The sequence below is a fragment of the Electrona antarctica genome (assembly GCF_951216825.1).
Source record: "Electrona antarctica genome assembly, chromosome: 2".
NCBI classification, from domain to species: Eukaryota; Metazoa; Chordata; class Actinopteri; order Myctophiformes; family Myctophidae; genus Electrona; species Electrona antarctica.
In genome coordinates, this window is record NC_136807.1 from 11,353,860 (window position 1) to 11,373,079 (window position 19,220).

The 19,220-nt window shown below is 47.3% G+C and overlaps 3 protein-coding genes across 3 annotated transcripts in view; all 3 read right to left on the minus strand.

Annotated features, from left to right (window-relative positions):
• nphp4 (nephronophthisis 4) overlaps window positions 1-19,220 on the minus strand; it is a 425,525-nt gene that overhangs the window by 391,925 nt on the left and 14,380 nt on the right. The window lies entirely within an intron of this gene.
• cUnh1orf174 (chromosome Un C1orf174 homolog) overlaps window positions 1-19,220 on the minus strand; it is a 148,028-nt gene that overhangs the window by 100,837 nt on the left and 27,971 nt on the right. The gene's annotated exons all lie outside the window — the stretch shown is intronic.
• LOC306942748 (ADP-ribosylation factor 6-like) lies at window positions 17,328-17,861 on the minus strand (the record flags this gene model as incomplete). The annotated part of the gene is made up of 1 exon (XM_079528802.1): window positions 17,328-17,861. The coding sequence occupies one exon, from the start codon at window positions 17,859-17,861 to the stop codon at window positions 17,328-17,330; it is 534 nt and encodes a 177-aa protein (XP_079384928.1).

A 19,220-nucleotide genomic window follows, 5' to 3' on the forward strand; every position in this document is an offset into this window, starting at 1 on the left:
ATGCCTGTCTGACGGCCCCTAGCTGCACGGTGGGGGGAATGCCTGTCTGACGGCCCCACGGTGAGGAGAATGCCTGTCTGACGGCCCCACGGTGAGGAGAATGCCTGTCTGACGGCCCCACGGTGGGCTGCGCGGTGGGGGGAATGCCTGTCTGACGGCCCCCATGGCTGCACGGCGGGGAGAAGAAAAAAAGAAAGGAAGAAAGAAAAGAAAATGGATTTCATGGAGACCAATATTCCTGGCCCTTGATGGCAAACAAGCAATTATGCAGAAGCTCTCACACACAAAGCAAATGGAGAGGCTAATTCTTCACGCATCCTTGAAGATGCATGTTATGTCGTTCAAACAGAACACTCGACTTGTGTGGGCACGTATATACGTGGGCCTGTGCTAGAGAGAGCCTGGAGGAGGGGGGAGTCGTGACAAAGGGAGCGGCAACGTGAGACGTGGGGTTTTTTTCTGCATTGAGCTTCCAGAACCGCTGAGCTACACATTGACTAGACGTTGTTGGTACTTTTAGCCAAAAAGAGAAATTAGGACGTTAACCAGGGGACCCCAAACTAGTGGAAATAGCCGATCTACAAGCTCACAACGCGCCGCGAAGCGGCTCGTTGTGAGCTTGTAGATCGGCAATTTTCACTATTCCTTAAACATTTGCTTTGTAATTTCTGGAATTTAGATTTTTCTTTGATTTCTTCATGAAATCAAAGTCAAAGTCATACGATTTGTCACACACGTTACCGCAGTGAAATTTGCTCTCCGCATTTGACCCATCTCTTGGAGCGGTGAGCCGCAGCCAAGGAGCGGTGAGCAGTGAGCTGCAGCCGTGCAGCTCACTGATTGATTTGACCCCCAATCCAACCCATTGACGCAGAGTGCCAAGCAGGGAGGCATTTTTACAGTCTTTGGTATGACCCGGCCGGGGATCGAACCCCCGACCTCCCCGTTTCAAGGCGGACACTCTAACCACAAGGCCGCTGTCTGGTTAGAGTGCAATGATCAAATGCAATGATCACTGAAATAAATCATTGCATTTGTTTTGAATTCATGAAAAGTTGCACTTTTTTGGGAATGTTTTTTGAAAAAATAAAATAAATAAGGGGACCCATAAAAATTGGTCCGTGACCCAACCTTGGGTCCCGACACCACTGTTTGGGAAACAGTGGCCCCTGGAGGATACCCGGAAGAATACAACTGCTGCCAGAAGCACCAGTATCAGCTGGGACTTCAACTAGTACCAACAAGGTCGACTAGTGGATGTACTAGTCGACTAGTTGTTTAACTAGGCCAACCTATTATGTAAAAAAATAAAACATTATTTTTCTTTTTTTCTTCTTTTAATAATAGTTTAGTCCTGAGGCCTACAAAAACAGGGGGGGGGGGGGGGATCAACTAGTACCAACAAGGTTGACTAGTGTATTTACTAGTCGACTAGTTGCTTAAAGCCCTGCTACCCGGCACCTGGAGGTAACATGTCATTGGTTTGACCTCCCGTTAGTTCGACCATGACTAACCTTGGATGGAGAGTGAGACAGGTATAGTCTTCCAGTTATCCATGTACTCCTGAAACAATGACACAAGGTCAACAGCTCAAAGTCCTTCTGCAGTGGACGGTTCTTGCAGTCCAACCGGACCCTAAGGACTTGCCTGTCGTAAACGTCCAGAACCTCCTCCCTGAGAGACTGTGCTGGTCAAGACTCCAACCAAGTCTGTTGTTAATGGACAGAATTAGAGCTCCAAACCATAATAATAATAATAATACAAAACCTTCAAATAGATTCAGTGAGACTTCTGTAAGAGTGTCATCGTCTCGGTAGAAGTAAATAAGAATTATAAGAAGTACAATGCTGGGAAGGAAAAAAAGTCTTCCAACAAAGCTCAGACAAAAATGCAATTTGACCAAATGTGATAAATAATGCAGAAAGCTACAGTTGAGCACTAAGTCAACACGGTCTATAAAATATTGATACTTATCACACTGAATTCAAATTGCACATCATTAATACATGTCGAGTCCTGAATTCCATCTTCCTCCATGCTTGAAAGGCCTGTGTGCCACAGCCCATTTGCAGAGAGAGAGAGAGACAGAGAGTGACATCTCGTCAACCAAGTCACTTTCACCTGATAATGCAAGTATAGGGTGCGTTCGGAAATGCACCCTGAACGCACTGGTGTGCTCTCTTGTCGTTCGTTTATTCAGTGCACTCGGTGCGTTGTCGTTCGAAAATACAGTGCGCTGCGCACCGGGTGTGCCGAGTGCCCGCACTGAGCGACCCTACCCTGAAGCTGGGGTTGTCCGGTGTCGGCGGTGTGAATGCGTCACAGCTGTGGTCGTTCGTAAATAAGGCGTCACCGCCCACCACGTCACCGCCCACCACACTCAACAAACTGACCACATTCCCGGTGCGCATTTCCGAACGCACCCATAGTAAGGGGCTAAGGCTAACCTGGTAAAATAACATACCGCGTACACATAAATAAGGTTATAGTATAGTCCTTCCTGCAGCCGGGCAAGGGTTCAAATTCGTTTGAGGCTCTCTCCCACCTTTCCCGTCTCTCTCAAGGCCTATTCATAGTCTGGATTTTCGGTGGTGAGGTGACCACCGCTCCGGTGGTGAGGTGACCACCGCTCCGGTGGTGAGGTGACCACCGGAGCTGAAATAACGTTGAGCGGTGGTGAGTAAAAACAGAGAGAAGGGCTGGAGGCTGGTGGCGGTGGTTTGCACTTCAGCACGGCTCGTGACGTCATGTTGTAGTTCAGTGGTCACCTAACCACCGAAAATCCAGACTATGTATGAGCCTTCACTGTCACTATATAAGAAATGACTGGCTGTCCCTATCACCGTGCCTCACATCTATCTGCACCTCCCGTGCAATGCTCTGGCATCTCATTGGGTAGGCGGCGCGACTCACATGTTGAACAACGTCTGTGTTAGGCCAGCGGTTCCCAAAGTGGGGTCCGTGAACCCCTAGGGGTACGCGACGCATAGCCAGGGGGTACCCGAAATAATTCCCAGAAAAAAAGATATTTTTTTAACATTAAAATGATGTTTATCTACGTGGTCATTTCTGCCAAGTTGCGCAATAAACGTATTTGTGTTGTTCATTGTGTTTCTCCCATGTTTGCTTTGGGCCAATAGCTGACATGATTACTAAAACTACAACATCAGTCAACCTGTCGTGACCACAAACAGTAACAGCAGGACGCATGCTGCAGTAACAACAAAAAGACTCAGGACACTTGAAAGGTTTCTGCGGCCGCTTCAGATGAGGGGGTACCTGGAAAAATGTCTACCCCAAAAGGGGTACCTGGTCCAAAGAAGTGTTAGGCCATGCAATTGTTGCTGAGCTTGTGTGTGCCTTCTGTTTAGGGCATGCCGGCCCAAAGGGTCAATGTGTCTAGAACAGTGGCTCTCAAATATGTGCATGTCAAGGAGTAAGACCAATAAAACTGATCCGAGAACATTTCTCAACATTCATAAAAAATATTTGAAAATAGCCGATCTACAAGCTCACAACATGTGCACACAAACACAGTATGTATTTTAGAATAGCCAAAATTTTAAATATGGGTTTAAGTATTCCGGGAGCCTACACTACCGATCCTCAGTTCCCAGGGAATAAATATGTCTGCCTTCAATACCATTCCTGTCGTACCAAACAGATTAAAATAAGAAAAAGCCCAATACATCTGCACGTTTGAGAGAGAGAGAGAGAGAGAGAGAGAGAGAGAGAGAAAGAGAGAGAGAGAGAGAGAAAAGGAGTGGGAGTGGAAAGAATAAGTCATTTGACAGGCATATAACGGGTGGCTATCAGACTATAGTGCGATAAAAATCCTCTCCTGGATGTGAAATTCAGTGACTGTCAGCAGCCTGCAATAGAGAAATCGGAGCGTGGTTAAGAAAAGCAGAGAAGAAATGAAAGGGATAGAGGATAGATGTCACCGATGTCACTGTGCTCGTCCTTCCCTCTCGGCCCGATAATGTCACGGCGTGTACTGGCTAGGTAGGAGGACGGGTCAGCCTGTCACGGCGTGTACTGGCTAGGTAGGAGGACGGGTCAGCCTGGATTTGGCACATACGTGCCTGGTTGAGTATTGATTTGAACAGGCCCTGCTACTAAGAGCACAGACGCATCTGCATTAACCCATTTTTGGCGGGGACCCCTTTTGGTGTTTTAGCACTATGTTATACTTTATAGCTATTGAAAAATAGCAGATCTACAAGCTCATAGCTTGTAGGTCTGCTATTTTAGAAAAATCGTAAAAATGTGCCGCAAATCTTTGAATATATATTCTTTCAGAGCAAACGTTTTTAACTCATATCTCCCTGGTACATATCTCATACTCATATCTCCCTGGGCAACATATTTTCAGATGGGAGTCGGCGGCCAATTACATATATTTTTGGGGGCCCTTGACATGAAAATGTTTGAGAATGACTGACATTTCTATGTCAGTGAGTCAGTCATTCTCAAACATTTTCATGTGTTTTTTCAGAAAACGGTCAGGATTTAGAAGACATTTGTAGAAACGTGACGTCCTCAGGTCTAAACGGGTTAAAGAAAGAACAGCGGGCGCGCTTCCTCTGGAGACTGCCCTTGGTTGAGGCCGTGGGTGCTTCCTCTGGAGACTGCCCTTGGTTGAGGCCGTGGGTGCTTCCTCTGGAGACTGCCCTTGGTTGAGGCCGTGGGTGCTTCCTCTGGAGACTGCCCTTGGTTGAGGCCGTGGGTGCTCCTTCCTCTGGAGACTGCCCTTGGTTGAGGCCGTGGGTGCTCCTTCCTCTGGAGACTGCCCTTGGTTGAGGCCGTGGGTGCTCCTTCCTCTGGAGACTGCCCTTGGTTGAGGCCGTGGGTGCTTCCTCTGGAGACTGCCCTTGGTTGAGGCCGTGGGTGCTCCTTCCTCTAGAGACTGCCCTTGGTTGAGGCCGAGGGTGCTTCCTCTGGAGACTGCCCTTGGTTGAGGCCGTGGGTGCTTCCTCTGGAGACTGCCCTTGGTTGAGGCCAAGGGTGCTTCCTCTAGAGACTGCCCTTGGTTGAGGCCGTGGGTGCTTCCTCTGGAGACTGCCCTTGGTTGAGGCCGTGGGTTCTTCCTCTGGAGACTGCCCTTGGTTGAGGCCGTGGGTGCTTCCTCTGGAGACTGCCCTTGGTTGAGGCCGTGGGTGCTTCCTCTAGAGACTGCCCTTGGTTGAGGCCGCGGGTGCTTCCTCTGGAGACTGCCCTTGGTTGAGGCCGAGGGTGCTTCCTCTGGAGACTGCCCTTGGTTGAGGCCGTAGGTGCTTCCTCTAGAGACTGCCCTTGGTTGAGGCCGTGGGTGCTTCCTCTGGAGACTGCCCTTGGTTGAGGCCGTGGGTGCTTCCTCTGGAGACTGCCCTTGGTTGAGGCTGTGGGTGCTTCCTCTGGAGGCTGCCCTTGGTTGAGGCCGTGGGTGCTCCTTCCTCTGGAGGCTGCCCTTGGTTGAGGCCGTGGGTGCTCCTTCCTCTGGAGACTCTGCCCTTGGTTGAGGCCGTGGGTGCTCCTTCCTCTGGAGACTGCCCTTGGTTGAGGCCGAGGGTGCTTCCTCTGGAGACTGCCCTTGGTTGAGGCAGAGGGTGCTTCCTCTGGAGACTGCCCTTGGTTGAGGCCGTGGGTGCTTCCTCTGGAGACTGCCCTTGGTTGAGGCCGTGGGTGCTTCCTCTGGAGACTGCCCTTGGTTGATGCCGAGGGTGCTTCCTCTGGAGACTGCCCTTGGTTGAGGCCGAGGGAGCTTCCTCTGGAGACTGCCCTTGGTTGAGGCCGAGGGAGCTTCCTCTGGAGACTGCCCTTGGTTGAGGCCGAGGGAGCTTCCTCTGGAGACTGCCCTTGGTTGAGGCCGAGGGAGCTTCCTCTGGAGACTGCCCTTGGTTGAGGCCGAGGGAGCTTCCTCTGGAGACTGCCCTTGGTTGAGGCCGAGGGAGCTTCCTCTGGAGACTGCCCTTGGTTGAGGCCGTGGGTGCTCGGCTTTAAATAGAACTTAACTAATAAACCAACAAAGTGGAAAAAAGCAGCACTCCAAAATAAAAGATGCCAAGACCGGCTCAAATTGAATTTCTCATGTTATTGTTGCCTGTGTGCCTCCCAGAGAAATAACGACACTGCTGGACATTCAGCGTTGGCCGTCGAACAGGAAATGGAGAGGAAAACATTACACAAACATCAGTTCTAAAGCCAAATATGAGTAGTAGAAGTCGCATGGGGAGCCACTGCCAAAGTGACCCACATTTGCTAATTAAGAGAAGTTCCATCGCCTCAGTCGGGCTCTCGTTGCCATTGTGTGTATAAATTACTGGCGATCGTGGAATTCCATGCTCCGGTATTTATAGGATCAAGGCCTGGTTTGATGCACCGCGAAAAAGAAACGCCAACTTTCACGTTTGGAGGGCGCCAATGCGCACATTGCCATGACTCATCAGGCATGCAACAACACACAGAAACACGGTACACCTCGTCCTTGATATAACACCGAAGGAGAAGAAATTAAACGCTGTTTCAATTCCGTACGTCTTCTGGTTTACCCAGGGCTATAACCTGTGTCTCTGAAGAAAAAAAAAACTATCACTGAGTGGTGCAACTCCCCCCCCCCCTCTCTCTCTCTCATTAGCAGGCAACAGTGCAGCACTCTCTCTCTCTCTCTGTTTCTGGCACAACAGCGCCACTTTTGCCCCTACTGGTACTCATAGTCACACACATAGGTTAACACACACATAGGTTGATAGGTTAACACGGACATTGCTGTTCCTTGGAGTGGTTGCACCACTCAAAAAAACAATGCAGAAACAATGACATAAAAAAGGTGAAACCTGAAGTAGTGGAGAGGTGACAAAATTGGATGAATGAGAACCTCAGAAACCCCAGGGAACGACTGTGACCGAGGTGAGCTCGAATTACAGTGGAAATATCCGACTTCCCCAGGCTTCCCGTCAAACATGATCGACCGCTAATCGCGACAGCACCTCCCATACCATTAGCACCTGCGCTGCCGATCGCTCACCCATACCGCACACTCCCATCAACCCGAGCACCCGGTTCAAGCACAGGGTAACCGGCAGATAACAAGCTCCAACTACGGAGTTTGGGAAAAGGTCTCATATAGTGTCACCCAAGTTTCGTCGGCTGACACGATGTGGATCCACCGCGTGAAGGTCCATTTAATAGGGACGAACCCGAGGCCTGCATGTGAAAGCTGGATTGGCGGAACTAGGTGTGCGTGCGTGCGTGCGTGCGTGCGTGCGTGCGTGCGTGCGTGCGTGCGTGCGTGCGTGCGTGCGTCACGCACAGAATGGCCAGCATTGGTGAGGTAATGTCGACCTTCAGATTGGAGAAAGGTTGAGGTAGGATTGACGTGTCTAAAGCCAGAGTCAAAAGGAAGGAAAGTCTATCCAATATCTATCCATCTCTCCATCTCTTTCTGTCCATTCATCCCCACACCTATAGAGCGGCCAGACTCCAGGGAGAGCTGATATCAGAACTACAAGGACAAGCTTGCTCAGCACGCAGTGTGTGTGTGTGTGTGTGTGTGTGTGTGTGTGTAAAAAGAAAGACAGGAAGAGTTAAAGACAGAGATGGTGGGGAAAATGAATCAAGTGTACGTTAAAGTCTCCCTCAGCAGCTCTGAATGTTATGGCTTTAAAACTCCCACGATCACACGCGTGTCTGTCACACACACACACACACACACACACACACACACACACACACACACACACACACACACACACACACACACACACACACACACACACACACACACACACACACACACACACACACACACACACACACACACACACACACACACACACACACACACACACACACACACAGTGTGGTGCTGGATTACGTGGCGCGCCACTCCAGTGTGTAAAGCTGTTAAGGAGCAGCTGTTTCACTCGATGTTTGTTCCCCCGGGAACTGAAATATTGATCAGTTTCCCCAGCAGCCAGCCATGCAGCCCTGTGTGTGTGTGTGTGTGTGCCCCCACACTGTCCCCCATGTATAATTGACGTGTATATCTGTGAGTGTGGCATGCCAACAGGGAGCAGGAATTAAACGGCCCCGGCGTATGGCTGAAGGCCCTGCTCCTTACCACCATGGCCTCGCGGCCCATCCATCATACTGGCTTTTAAGCCATTTAGACCCGAGGACGCATCTGTGTCACCTTATAGCTTTTAACCACTCTGACGTTGAAAAGTAGCAGATCCACAAGCTCGTAGTACAGCACTCGGTGCCGAGCTTGTAGATCTGCTATTTTTTTGGGGGGATAAATCGTGAAAATGGGCCGCAAATCTTCTTTCACTGTGAATGTTTTTTTTTGTATGTTTTCTTTTGTGGCTTTCGCCTTTATTTTATTTTTTTATGGAGGGACAGACAGTAGGCTGACAGGAAATGGGGAGAGAGATGGGGGGAAGACATGCAGTAAAGGTCGTCGGGATCGGGAGTCGAACCCGCGGCACACTGCCAGACTGAATTACCAGCCAAGGTGCCTGGACCACTGAGCCATGGCCCAGGCCACTGTGAATGTTTTTAACTCAAATATTTGCATCTGGGAGGGTCCCTGTAGGAACAACATCATTTCAGATGGGGGTTGGTGGCCAAATACATATCATTTCGGGGGTCCTTGACATGAAGTAGTTTCAGAACCACCGATACAGGTCACAATGGGTTAACGCAGTGCTTTTTCACAGGGTCAGTACATTGACAGCGGGGGAGGGACACGTGGGATTCGACGGTGGACGGAGCAAGGTCGAGGGAGTGAGGGCACTGTGAGAGAATTCTTTGTCACAAACGATATAACCACATGAACCCTCGTGTCCTCATTCAAGGGAAAGTCGCAAACTTTCCTATAGCTTTTGTGAGCTTGTGGACTGGAGAGAGTTGGTGTAAGGAGTGGGCTAGAGATCAGGGGGGATCCCAATAAGGAGTGGGCTAGAGATCAGGGGGGATCCCACTCAGTGAATTATATAGGGTTTAGGCACCTAATTATCTTCATATAATTGGTTGTCTCCAATGCTGTGCCTGAAATCTGCCTAAAAAAATCAGTTGGGATTCTGAATGGAACAACAACCTTTAAAACACTTTGAGGGCTTAATATTAATATATGACATATAACGAGGCTGCCGGGATTGTTTATTAAATTACCTTTGGGAGCATAACGCTGAAGTATTTGCGCCTTTGATCCATGAAAATCCCCCTGAATATAGTCCCATGGCTTGTTGTCGAACCAAAAAATATTCCACCGTCTCGATGCGGAACAACAACAAGCAGTGAGGACTGCTGAAGTCCAGTGGAAACTACCGTTCACTTGCATTGAACTAATTTTCCCAGAAACCCTTGCAGCCCAGTGCACAGGTCGATTTCCGGTTTTGTCATCATAAAGGCTCAGATGTTCGGTGGTGAGGTGACCACCGCTCCGGCGGTGAGCTGACCACCGGAGCTGAAATAACGTTGAGCGGTGGTGAGTAAAAACAGAGAGAAGGGCTGGGGCGGTGGTTTGCTCTTCACCGCAGCTCGTGGCGTCATGTTGTAGTTCGGTGGTCACCTCACCACCGAAAATCCAGACTATGAATGAGCCTTAACGCGACGGCCTCGTCACCAGGTCCGCGACAAATCCGCTATTTCCGCTATTATTAAAAAATGGTGAATTAAACACATAAAACAAATAGCGTATTGCGCAGGGCAAGAACATGGATTAAATCGCGTGGTACACGGGTTATGCAGTCAAACTGTTAAAAGAAAGAGGAAACTACAACCATTCTCTTCCAGGAAAGTTGAAGATGAAGGAAAGTTAGCATGCTGAAATAGACGCCCAATATTATTGCATCAATAAAGAAAATTATGTTTGAAATCTTGTTTGAAATGATGAAATGATGTCATTCTCTGCCGGTATTCTCTGCAAAGCACTATGGAAACTCCAAAGCATATATAAAGGTTCGACTATCCTATTATAAAGACAGTAAGTCACACTTTCCAGTCGCACTCTCTGTTCCGCATTTATTTATGGCTTGCGCAGTTGACATCAACTTGCACACGGACCACTGGGAGCCCGGCGCGGACCACCTGCCTCAAAACAAAACCTTCTTTCCTTGGCCCATCCCAAGCTGATCTCTAAACCCTCTCCCCCAGCCAGGCCCAGACTGTCTCTAACCTTCTTTCCTTGGCCCATCCCAAGCTGATCTCTAAACCCTCTCCCCCAGCCAGGCCCAGACTGTCTCTCACCTTCTTTCCTTGACCCATCCCAAGCTGATCTCTAAACCCTCTCCCCCAGCCAGGCCCAGACTGTCTCTCACCTTCTTTCCTTGGCCCATCCCAAGCTGATCTCTAAACCCTCTCCCCCAGCCAGGCCCAGACTGTCTCTAACCTTCTTTCCTTGGCCCATCCCAAGCTGATCTCTAAACCCTCTCCCCCAGCCAGGCCCAGACTGTCTCTAACCTTCTTTCCTTGGCCCATCCCAAGCTGATCTCTAAACCCTCTCCCCCAGCCAGGCCCAGACTGTCTCTCACCTTCTTTCCTTGACCCATCCCAAGCTGATCTCTAAACCCTCTCCCCCAGCCAGGCCCAGACTGTCTCTCACCTTCTTTCCTTGGCCCATCCCAAGCTGATCTCTAAACCCTCTCCCCCAGCCAGGCCCAGACTGTCTCTAACCTTCTTTCCTTGGCCCATCCCAAGCTGATCTCTAAACCCTCTCCCCCAGCCAGGCCCAGACTGTCTCTCACCTTCTTTCCTTGGCCCATCCCAAGCTGATCTCTAAACCCTCTCCCCCAGCCAGGCCCAGACTGTCTCTAACCTTCTTTCCTTGGCCCATCCCAAGCTGATCTCTAAACCCTCTCCCCCAGCCAGGCCCAGACTGTCTCTCACCCGCTGTCCTCCATCAATGCCATTATTAACAGGCAAGACCGCAACACACTTGGTCACCCAAAGTTTAACGAAACATATATGTACAGGCCACTGCGTATAGCCCAAAGGTATTTATTTAAAGACGATTACGCCACGGAAAAAGCCAACTCGAGTTGTGACAAATCATGACAACAAACACAACATTTTGTGCCGATCAAATAATTACAAAGAAAAAAAACAACAACAAAAGTTGTTGTAACCTGCCGTTTTCTTCTTCTTTCTAATTATTTGTTTGGCCCGAAAAAATTTGTTTGACGTCATGATTTGTCACAACTCGAGTTCCGCTTTGTACGAGGCTTAAAAGGTCTTTAAATAAATACTTTTTGAAATGTCTATGAGGAAAATGAACGGGGAATCATTTCCTGGTCCCTGGTAGGTGGCGGGACTGCGACGCTCTATACATCACGTTATGTTAGCAGGGGGCGCGGTCAGTAGCAGCAACCAGGGAAGCTATGTTTAGGTAAGAAAGTAAGAAACAGTCTTATTTAACGCTGGACTTGTAATAATAACGTTAGCATAACGTTTTTTGGGGCCGAACAAATAATTAGAAAGAAGAAGAAAACGGCAGGTTACACACCTTTTTTGTTGTTTTTCTTCTTTGTAATTATTTGTTTGGTCCAAAATATTGTGTTTGTTGTCATGACTCGAGTTGGCTTTGTCCGCGGCGTAACCGTCTTTAAATAAATACTTTTTGAAATGTCTATGGGAAAAATGCATTGGGAATTATTTCCTGGGCCTGGCGTCGTCATGAAAGAGGGCGGGACTGCGACGCTCTATAAGGGTAACTTGGGTAGTGCTCGGGGTCCGGACCTCAGAGTTCTAATAATAGCTCGGGTCCAGTCGGCTCCGGGTACAATATTCACGGGTCCATTCCGGTAAGGTAGATGTGAGGCTCGAACGAACCTCTAGTGTTGAAAAAAAAGTTCCTTTATTGTATTTTATGTACACACACCAGTAATACGCCTTAAAGGCAATAAAGCAACCGCTAGGGCTGAGACACTCTTCCCGGAATAATGTCAAGAATGGGTCAAATTAATTCAGTAATTAAATATCAATTAAACTCTCGGTCGATTTGACATAAACTGTCTCAGCGATATTGTCAGGGAGTTGTCTTTGTGTCGTCACAAGTTTCACAACTGTAAATGAACCGTCTCAGAAAGGTGGAATATTTGGACGGCAGTAACATTAGCGTTTTCTCTCAGTCAGTTGATTCTTTATATCCATATGAGTCAAACCACCGCGATCAAGGGAGATGGCTGGGAATGTCCCTGGCAGTCAAAAAGCCCAAAGCGATCTTTATAATCTTAATACTTAAAGGAACAAACCAACTATTTCAGAAAGACAGCTCCTAAATCACACGTCACAGGTGTATAGGCATGAAGGTGCCACTCATGCCAAGAAAGAAGGATTTTTCTAACCATACAAAGCAAATCCTTAGCGTTAAAGGATTACACCGTGGGGCTGTCATAACAAACCAGTGCAAGATCACACATCATCATCATCTCTCATTGGGGTGATTTGTCAGGAGGAGGTGTCAGGTTGTTCAGCCATCGGGCATCATCGACAACGCTCGGCTGCACAGAGACCAACGACGCACGCCAGATGCTACACGAATGCGCTTCAACTGGATGTCTGCCACTCAATAACTAGTCGTCGGAGCTCAAGTATGGAGCAGATAGGATTGTTTCCTGCAGTGAAGCCCACCACAAAGTTTTTCACAGTTCAAATACTGATCTGAGAAAGTTCTACGAATGATGTTCAAAATGTGTGTGAGTGTGACTGTGTGTGACTGCGTGTGTGTTTGACATCACACCAACATTCAATGACCTAGAAAAAAAGAGGTTAAACCATTCTGGGCGGGAACCCCTTTTGGTGTTTTAACATCGTTATAATTTAGCTATTGAAAAATAGCAGATCTACAAGCTCATAGCGCGCCACCGAGTGGCGCGCTACGAGCTTGTAGGTCTGCTATTTTTGAAAAATCGTGAGAATATTTATTTCAGAAAACTGGAGGATTTAGAAGATTTTTTTTTAATTTTGAGGTCAGGCCTAAATGAGTTAAACAAAAGGCACAAAGATTCAGCCCCTTTTATGAAGTCAGGCCGAAGTGCCTAACAGCACTGTACATATGAGATGAAGCCAGCGGCTCCATGAAGTGCCTAACAGCACTGTACATATGAGATGAAGCCAGCGGCTCCATGCGAATGCTGCTGGTTAAAATGGAGAGATCAGAGTGAGAGATAATATGGAGAGATGCACATTGCTCTCTGCCTCCTCCGCAGTCTCTCAGTCTCAGAATTCTCTACCAGTGGCGCAACAGTGCCCTCTGCTGAACGAATCTGGCACTGCTGCTTTAGCCTGGAATGAAGCCGGAAAGAGTAGGCGTTGGAAATGATCTGGAGAATTGTTTAAACACACCCAAGTAGTGCTGCTGGCCCTGGGGGACCAGGAGGAAATGACAGGAATGAGAGGAAAGGAGTGGGCCAGTGATTAGGGACAGAAGTTGTACCCCTTACAAGATGAACTAACAACAACTCTCCCACTTTCATTGTCTTCAAGGCACCATGGAATAATCTCTCAAGAGCTGACTGTTGCTTACACAGTGATACCAAGGCTTGGTATGACACTATAGGGTCTGTGTGACGGTGTGTGTCTGTGTGAGTCTCTGTAGGGTGTCTCTCTGTCTCTGTCTCTCTGTGTGTGTGTGTGTGTGTGTGTGTGTGTGTGTGTGTGTGTGTGTGTGTGTGTGTGTGTGTGTGTGTGTGTGTGTGTGTGTGTGTGTGTGTGTGTGTGTGTGTGTGTGTGTTAACACTGAGGAAGGCCTGCGTGCCGAAACGCGTTGGTTTCTCTAAGGGGCTTTCCACACGAGGACGGCTCGGGCTGTTCCCCGCGCAAGTTTGTGAACGATATAAAACTTTCCTTCGTCCACATTGCGGTTATGTTAATTATTATGCTGTATACTATAGACAAGACCGGTAAACTGCTCCGGATTCAAGGGAAAGCTGTAGTACACATGGCCGGCCTGTAGATGGCCACCCTTATTCAGACTAAGAGTAGGCTATATGAAAGCATTTTATAAATTATACTATTGGTATTTCACACAGGTGTTGCCAATAACTAATTATCTTGCCAGTCAGATGCGCATATGACATATCTAGGTCATATAAATTTAATCAGGCTGCAGAGCAGTGCTGCTTCTCTCTGCAGTGCACACACTGACTGACCAGCTAAAGTTTATGCCTACTTTAAACCATAATATGACAAACCTTGGATTAATTCTTCTGAAAACGAGCAGCAAGCACAAGGTAAGGCAAGCACAGATAATTGATAGATAGGTGGAATTAGATTGATTCCACCTTCTGCGCAGCACAGCACAGCTAATCGTTGCACATCACTGCAGTCAGACCTGCCTGAGAGGAATGGACAGACGGTGGCTGTGCTGCCTAACTTGTTAGCCTGTATACTAATCTATTCTACACTACACCATTTTATAGTAATAATGTAGAAGATCATCCGTTTTTTTTCTTGTCTTTCCAGATTGGTAATCACCATAATTTACATCAGTTATCCAAAAATAGCTCCTCTACAAGCTCATGCATGCGGGCTGCAGATCGGTTATTTTTGGAGAAGAGATTTATAGACATTATGTGCAAATATAAAATAGCTGTGATACTTATGTAAGTGGTTATGGTGAAATAAACCATTAACACTAGTTAGTTTGGAGGGGGCGAGGGGACTATGACATCACCGTTTCAGCCGAGAAAGTAGCGTCTCCAAACTGGAAGGTGGTTTCCAAATTAGCCGTTTAAGTCCCCCAAAACGCCGTCTCCGTGTGGCAAAAAGGGCAGATCGGCTAAATACTTGCCCAGGTAACTCAAAATACGTCCTAAGTGGACTGCTGCTGCATGTGTTTTCATGAAATAAAGAAAAGAAACTCAAACTTTATACAAGAGTGCGGATATTCCCTGTTTCCATTGATCTTCAAGAATCTGCACCCATCAGCTACAGAGACTTGACTCCCCGAGTAGCCTTCACCTATAACGGACCAACGGTTTTGTTGTTCTATAGGGTCTTGGCCTTGCAAAGATCCAACATGAAAGACCTGCGATAGCCCATTCAGGCCTGACGTCGAAATTTAAAAAAATGTCTTCTAAATCATGACAATTTTCTGAAAGATTTGAGGCACATTTTAACGATTTAAAAAAAAATAGCAGACCCACAAGTTCATAGCGCGGCACTCGGTGCCGCGCTATGAGCTTGTAGATCTGCTATTTTTCAATAGCTAAATTATAACATAATGTATGTAACACCAAAAGGGGTTCCCGCTCAAAATGAGATAGGCAATTGAGTGAGTACAATTGACAACCACCGAGCAGTAAAGAAGCTTATTTGTGTGTGAATTCTCATCACTAAACAGTGCTCTAGCTGTCTGGAGATTATTTTCTTTTTTTATGACATGAGTGAAGCTGTGTTTCCAAGTGAAGCTCTTCTACGCTATATTATATACGTTTCGCTTGACAACTCAAAACAACTCCTGCAGCAGCATACGGCGCACAAAGCAACACACGTCGTCCTCTCCTCACACAGACACAGCCATGACAACATCTTAGCCCGTGTCTGGGCAGACAGAGAAATACAGAGTACAGACAGGAGAGGGAGAGGATGAAGGAGTGGGAGGGGGAGAGAGAGAGAGGGAGGGAGGGAGGGAGGGAGGGAGGGAGGGGAGGGAGGGAGAGAGATAGATTGTGTGTGAGAGGAAGAGAGTGTGTGTGAGAGAAAGAAAGAGAAAGAGGCAAAAACAAATTTAGTCGGAGCTCTCTCTCGCTCTCTCTTCCTACTTTAATCACTTTGTTTTTTGCACATCTCTCTCTTTTCACCCGATATTAAAACCAATCCATCATGGTTGACGGGGAGCGGGTGGTGGTGGGGTAAGGGAGGGGAGGTGGGTGTTAGTGGTTGCAATTTACCAACGCGCGCCCGTGTTTCTCAGGATAGAATCCCCCCTCTGACATTATTTGGATATCAAACAGCAATTTGCCACTCATAAACACCAACATGAATGCGAGAGCATTGGACCAAATAAATCCAATAGAATATAAGCAGCGTTTGTGGCTCTTGCGGGGCAGTGCTTTATATTATTATTAGCCTGGATGGCTAATAGGACTGGGGTGCTTATTGGAATGATAGGCTCTGGCTATTATGGTTGGTCAAACTGTGGATATTATGCTGCCTGCAAAAACCTTGTTAAAAATCAATCAAAACAACATTGTGCAGAATAAAGGAGTGTGTGTGTGCGTGCGTAACTTCTCACCATGACCATGTTAAAAAGTATATGTATATGAACACGCAGCAAGCCCTAAAGGGCGAGGTTGCGCTGAAACGATGTAGAGTTGCTGGCCAGCTCCATATATGCAGATCTAGCATCATGTCAGACCATGTATGGCTATCCTTACTACTGGCGATAGAGGCGATAGCAGGCGAACAGGCGATGGTCGAAAAGTGGGCGGAGGAACGTCGGCCGAAAAGATACAAATAATTAATCCTTTGGGGCGACGTCGCCCGGCGATAGTGGGCGATAGCCAATGAAATTCAAGCGACGCTCACCGTAGGTCTCTAAGGTCTCCCGTTGTTAAAACGTACTGTCAGGGTTTGATGAGGTCAGTGTTGTGATCTCCATAGAGATCCAGGTGATGATAGTCAGCTCCACATATGGAGATCCATGTGTTGTAACAAGTTACAACTTGGTTCTTTTGCAAGTGTGACTCGCGTCACGGCAACCAGACACTGGTTATCATGAGACTGTCACAACAACATGGTCGTATATTGACATTTCCATACATGGGCTTAATATTGATGACATCATGTATCACTATATATGGGCATAACAGGGATTGTATTAGGGCATGGGCTGGAAATGCCCATATATGGAGATCCCTGGCCAGGGTCCATGGCCATATATAGCATGTCTTGAGTATAGAGGGTTTGATGTCGTCAGACTGACATTTTTATGTTTTCGTTACTTGCAACTTTATTGTAGTTTTGACCAAAACAGTCATCACTCAATCATTAATTCTGGGCGGGAACCCCTTTTGGTGTTTTAAGCATTATGTTATACTTTAGCTGGCACAGAGTGCCGTGCTACGAGCTTGTAGATCTGCTATTTTTGAAAAATCTTGAAAATGTGGCGCAAATCTTTGAATATATATTCTTTCAGAGCGAACGTTTTTAACTCAAATCTTTGCTTCTGGGGGGTCTACTGGAACAAGATATTTTCAGATGGGGAGTTGGTGGCCAATTACATATATCTTTGGGGGTCATTGACATGAAAATGTTTGAGAATGACATACAAACATAGGTTTTTCAGAAAACTGTCAGGATTTAGAAGACATTTTGTAGAATCGTCCTCAGGTCTAAATGGGTTAAGATTTGCAATAATTTGAGGTTAGCCATGTTAACCCCTCATAAAGCCCATCGCCTGTAGCTGCACTGCAAGGCTGAACATACCACTTCCTATCTCTGATGCGGGTCAATCCGAGGTTCTCTTGGATTTCATGTGGCTTCATGGCATCCGGAAGGTCTTGCTTATTGGCGAAAATCAAGACGACGGCATCCCTCATTTCTCGGTCATTAATCGTGCGGTGAAGTTCCTGCCTTGCCTCATCGATGCGATCCCTGTCCGCGCAATCCACGACGAAAATTAACCCTTGAATGTCGGTGGTGTAGTAGTGTCGCCACAGAGGACGGATCTTATCTTGGCCGCCTACGTCCCAGACGGTGAACTTGACACGTTTGTAGGCGACTGTCTCGACGTTGAAACCAACTGTGGGACAAGTAGTGACCGACTGTCGGAGTTTCAGTTTGTACAGAATTGCCGTCTTGCCAGCAGCATCAAGGCCAAGCATCAATATTCTCGCCTCCTTGTTGCCAAATATTTTCGAGAGCGTTTTCCCCATGTTGAACTCTGTTGTACAGAAATGTTCTGTTCAGTGAGAGAAAGAAGTGTCAGAGACACCAACTAATACTTTTCTTCACTTGAACGTTTAACCGTTTAAATGTTATACGCGAGACCTGATGTCACGATACGTAACCAGATCTGATGTCCAGATGCGTAACCAGATCTGATGTCACGATGCGTAACCAGATCTGATGTCACGATGCGTGTGACCATATATGGAGATGTGATGTCACTATGCGTGACCATATATGGAGATCTGATGTCACGATGCATGCCCATATATGGAGATGTGATGTCACTATGTGTGACCATATATGGAGATATGATGTCACAATGCATGACCATATATGGAGGTGTGGGTGACTAGACGTGATGTCACGAATCGATGCGTGACCATATATGGAGGTGTGTGGGTGAAGGAATAACGGATCGACGGTAAATGCACACTTTTCATAATAAATGCGACCTGCGGTCACAATAACACTTTTTATAGTTTATTTTGTTTCCGTCTTTTGTACCGTCAGTTATGGATGTCGGGGGTTAACCGGCTATTCGGTTAGCCGACCGTTAAGAAATATCCGAGTATGCTTATCAGCTTTACGGTTAATTTACATAATAATAAATGCGTGTTCTGATCTTAAATCCCTTTTATTTTAGATCGTTTTTAGTAATAGTACAACATAAACATTACAGAGACTGTAGTTGTCACTGTACAATACTTTAAAACAGTTGTCATGTTGCACACATGCCCAAAATTGCTGTTATTTGCGCCGGCCAGCTTGTCACACTCCAGGCTGCATGAACAGCAGCGCTCGGGCGCCGTTTTCTTCCCCCGCAATGTCCCAAAGTTTTCTGTTGTACTTCAATGGGCGCGTTCGGAAATACCACACCGGAGCGCACTCGCCTATTAGTTTGCATTGCGCAGTGGGCTCAGTGCGCTATTTCCGAACGCGCCCACGGGCTAGTTGGCTACAACGGTAGCTTTGCGGTAGTCAAAACTTAAGCCAAGCGAGTGACAGCGAGACGAGATTAACACAACATGTCGACCGTATCAATGCAGAGACCTACTTGGCATTATTAAATCCATTATTAGAACGTTTACAGCCGCCGCCGCCGCTGCTGCTTCCTCTATCCTCCCCACACGTTAGCCATGTGCTGATCTTCCTTAATAATAAAAAAAGGCCCATGCGTCCAGTGGCTTTATAGGTATAGGCTGCTCAGATCTGGACTGGGCTTATTTATGTTTTGGAACTTTTTTTTGTAACTTTCCTCTTCTGCCCCGGATTTGAACCTGGTTTCCTGCGCAAGTGCTGGAACGCAGTGGTGGAAAGTAACTAAGTACATTTACTCAAGTACT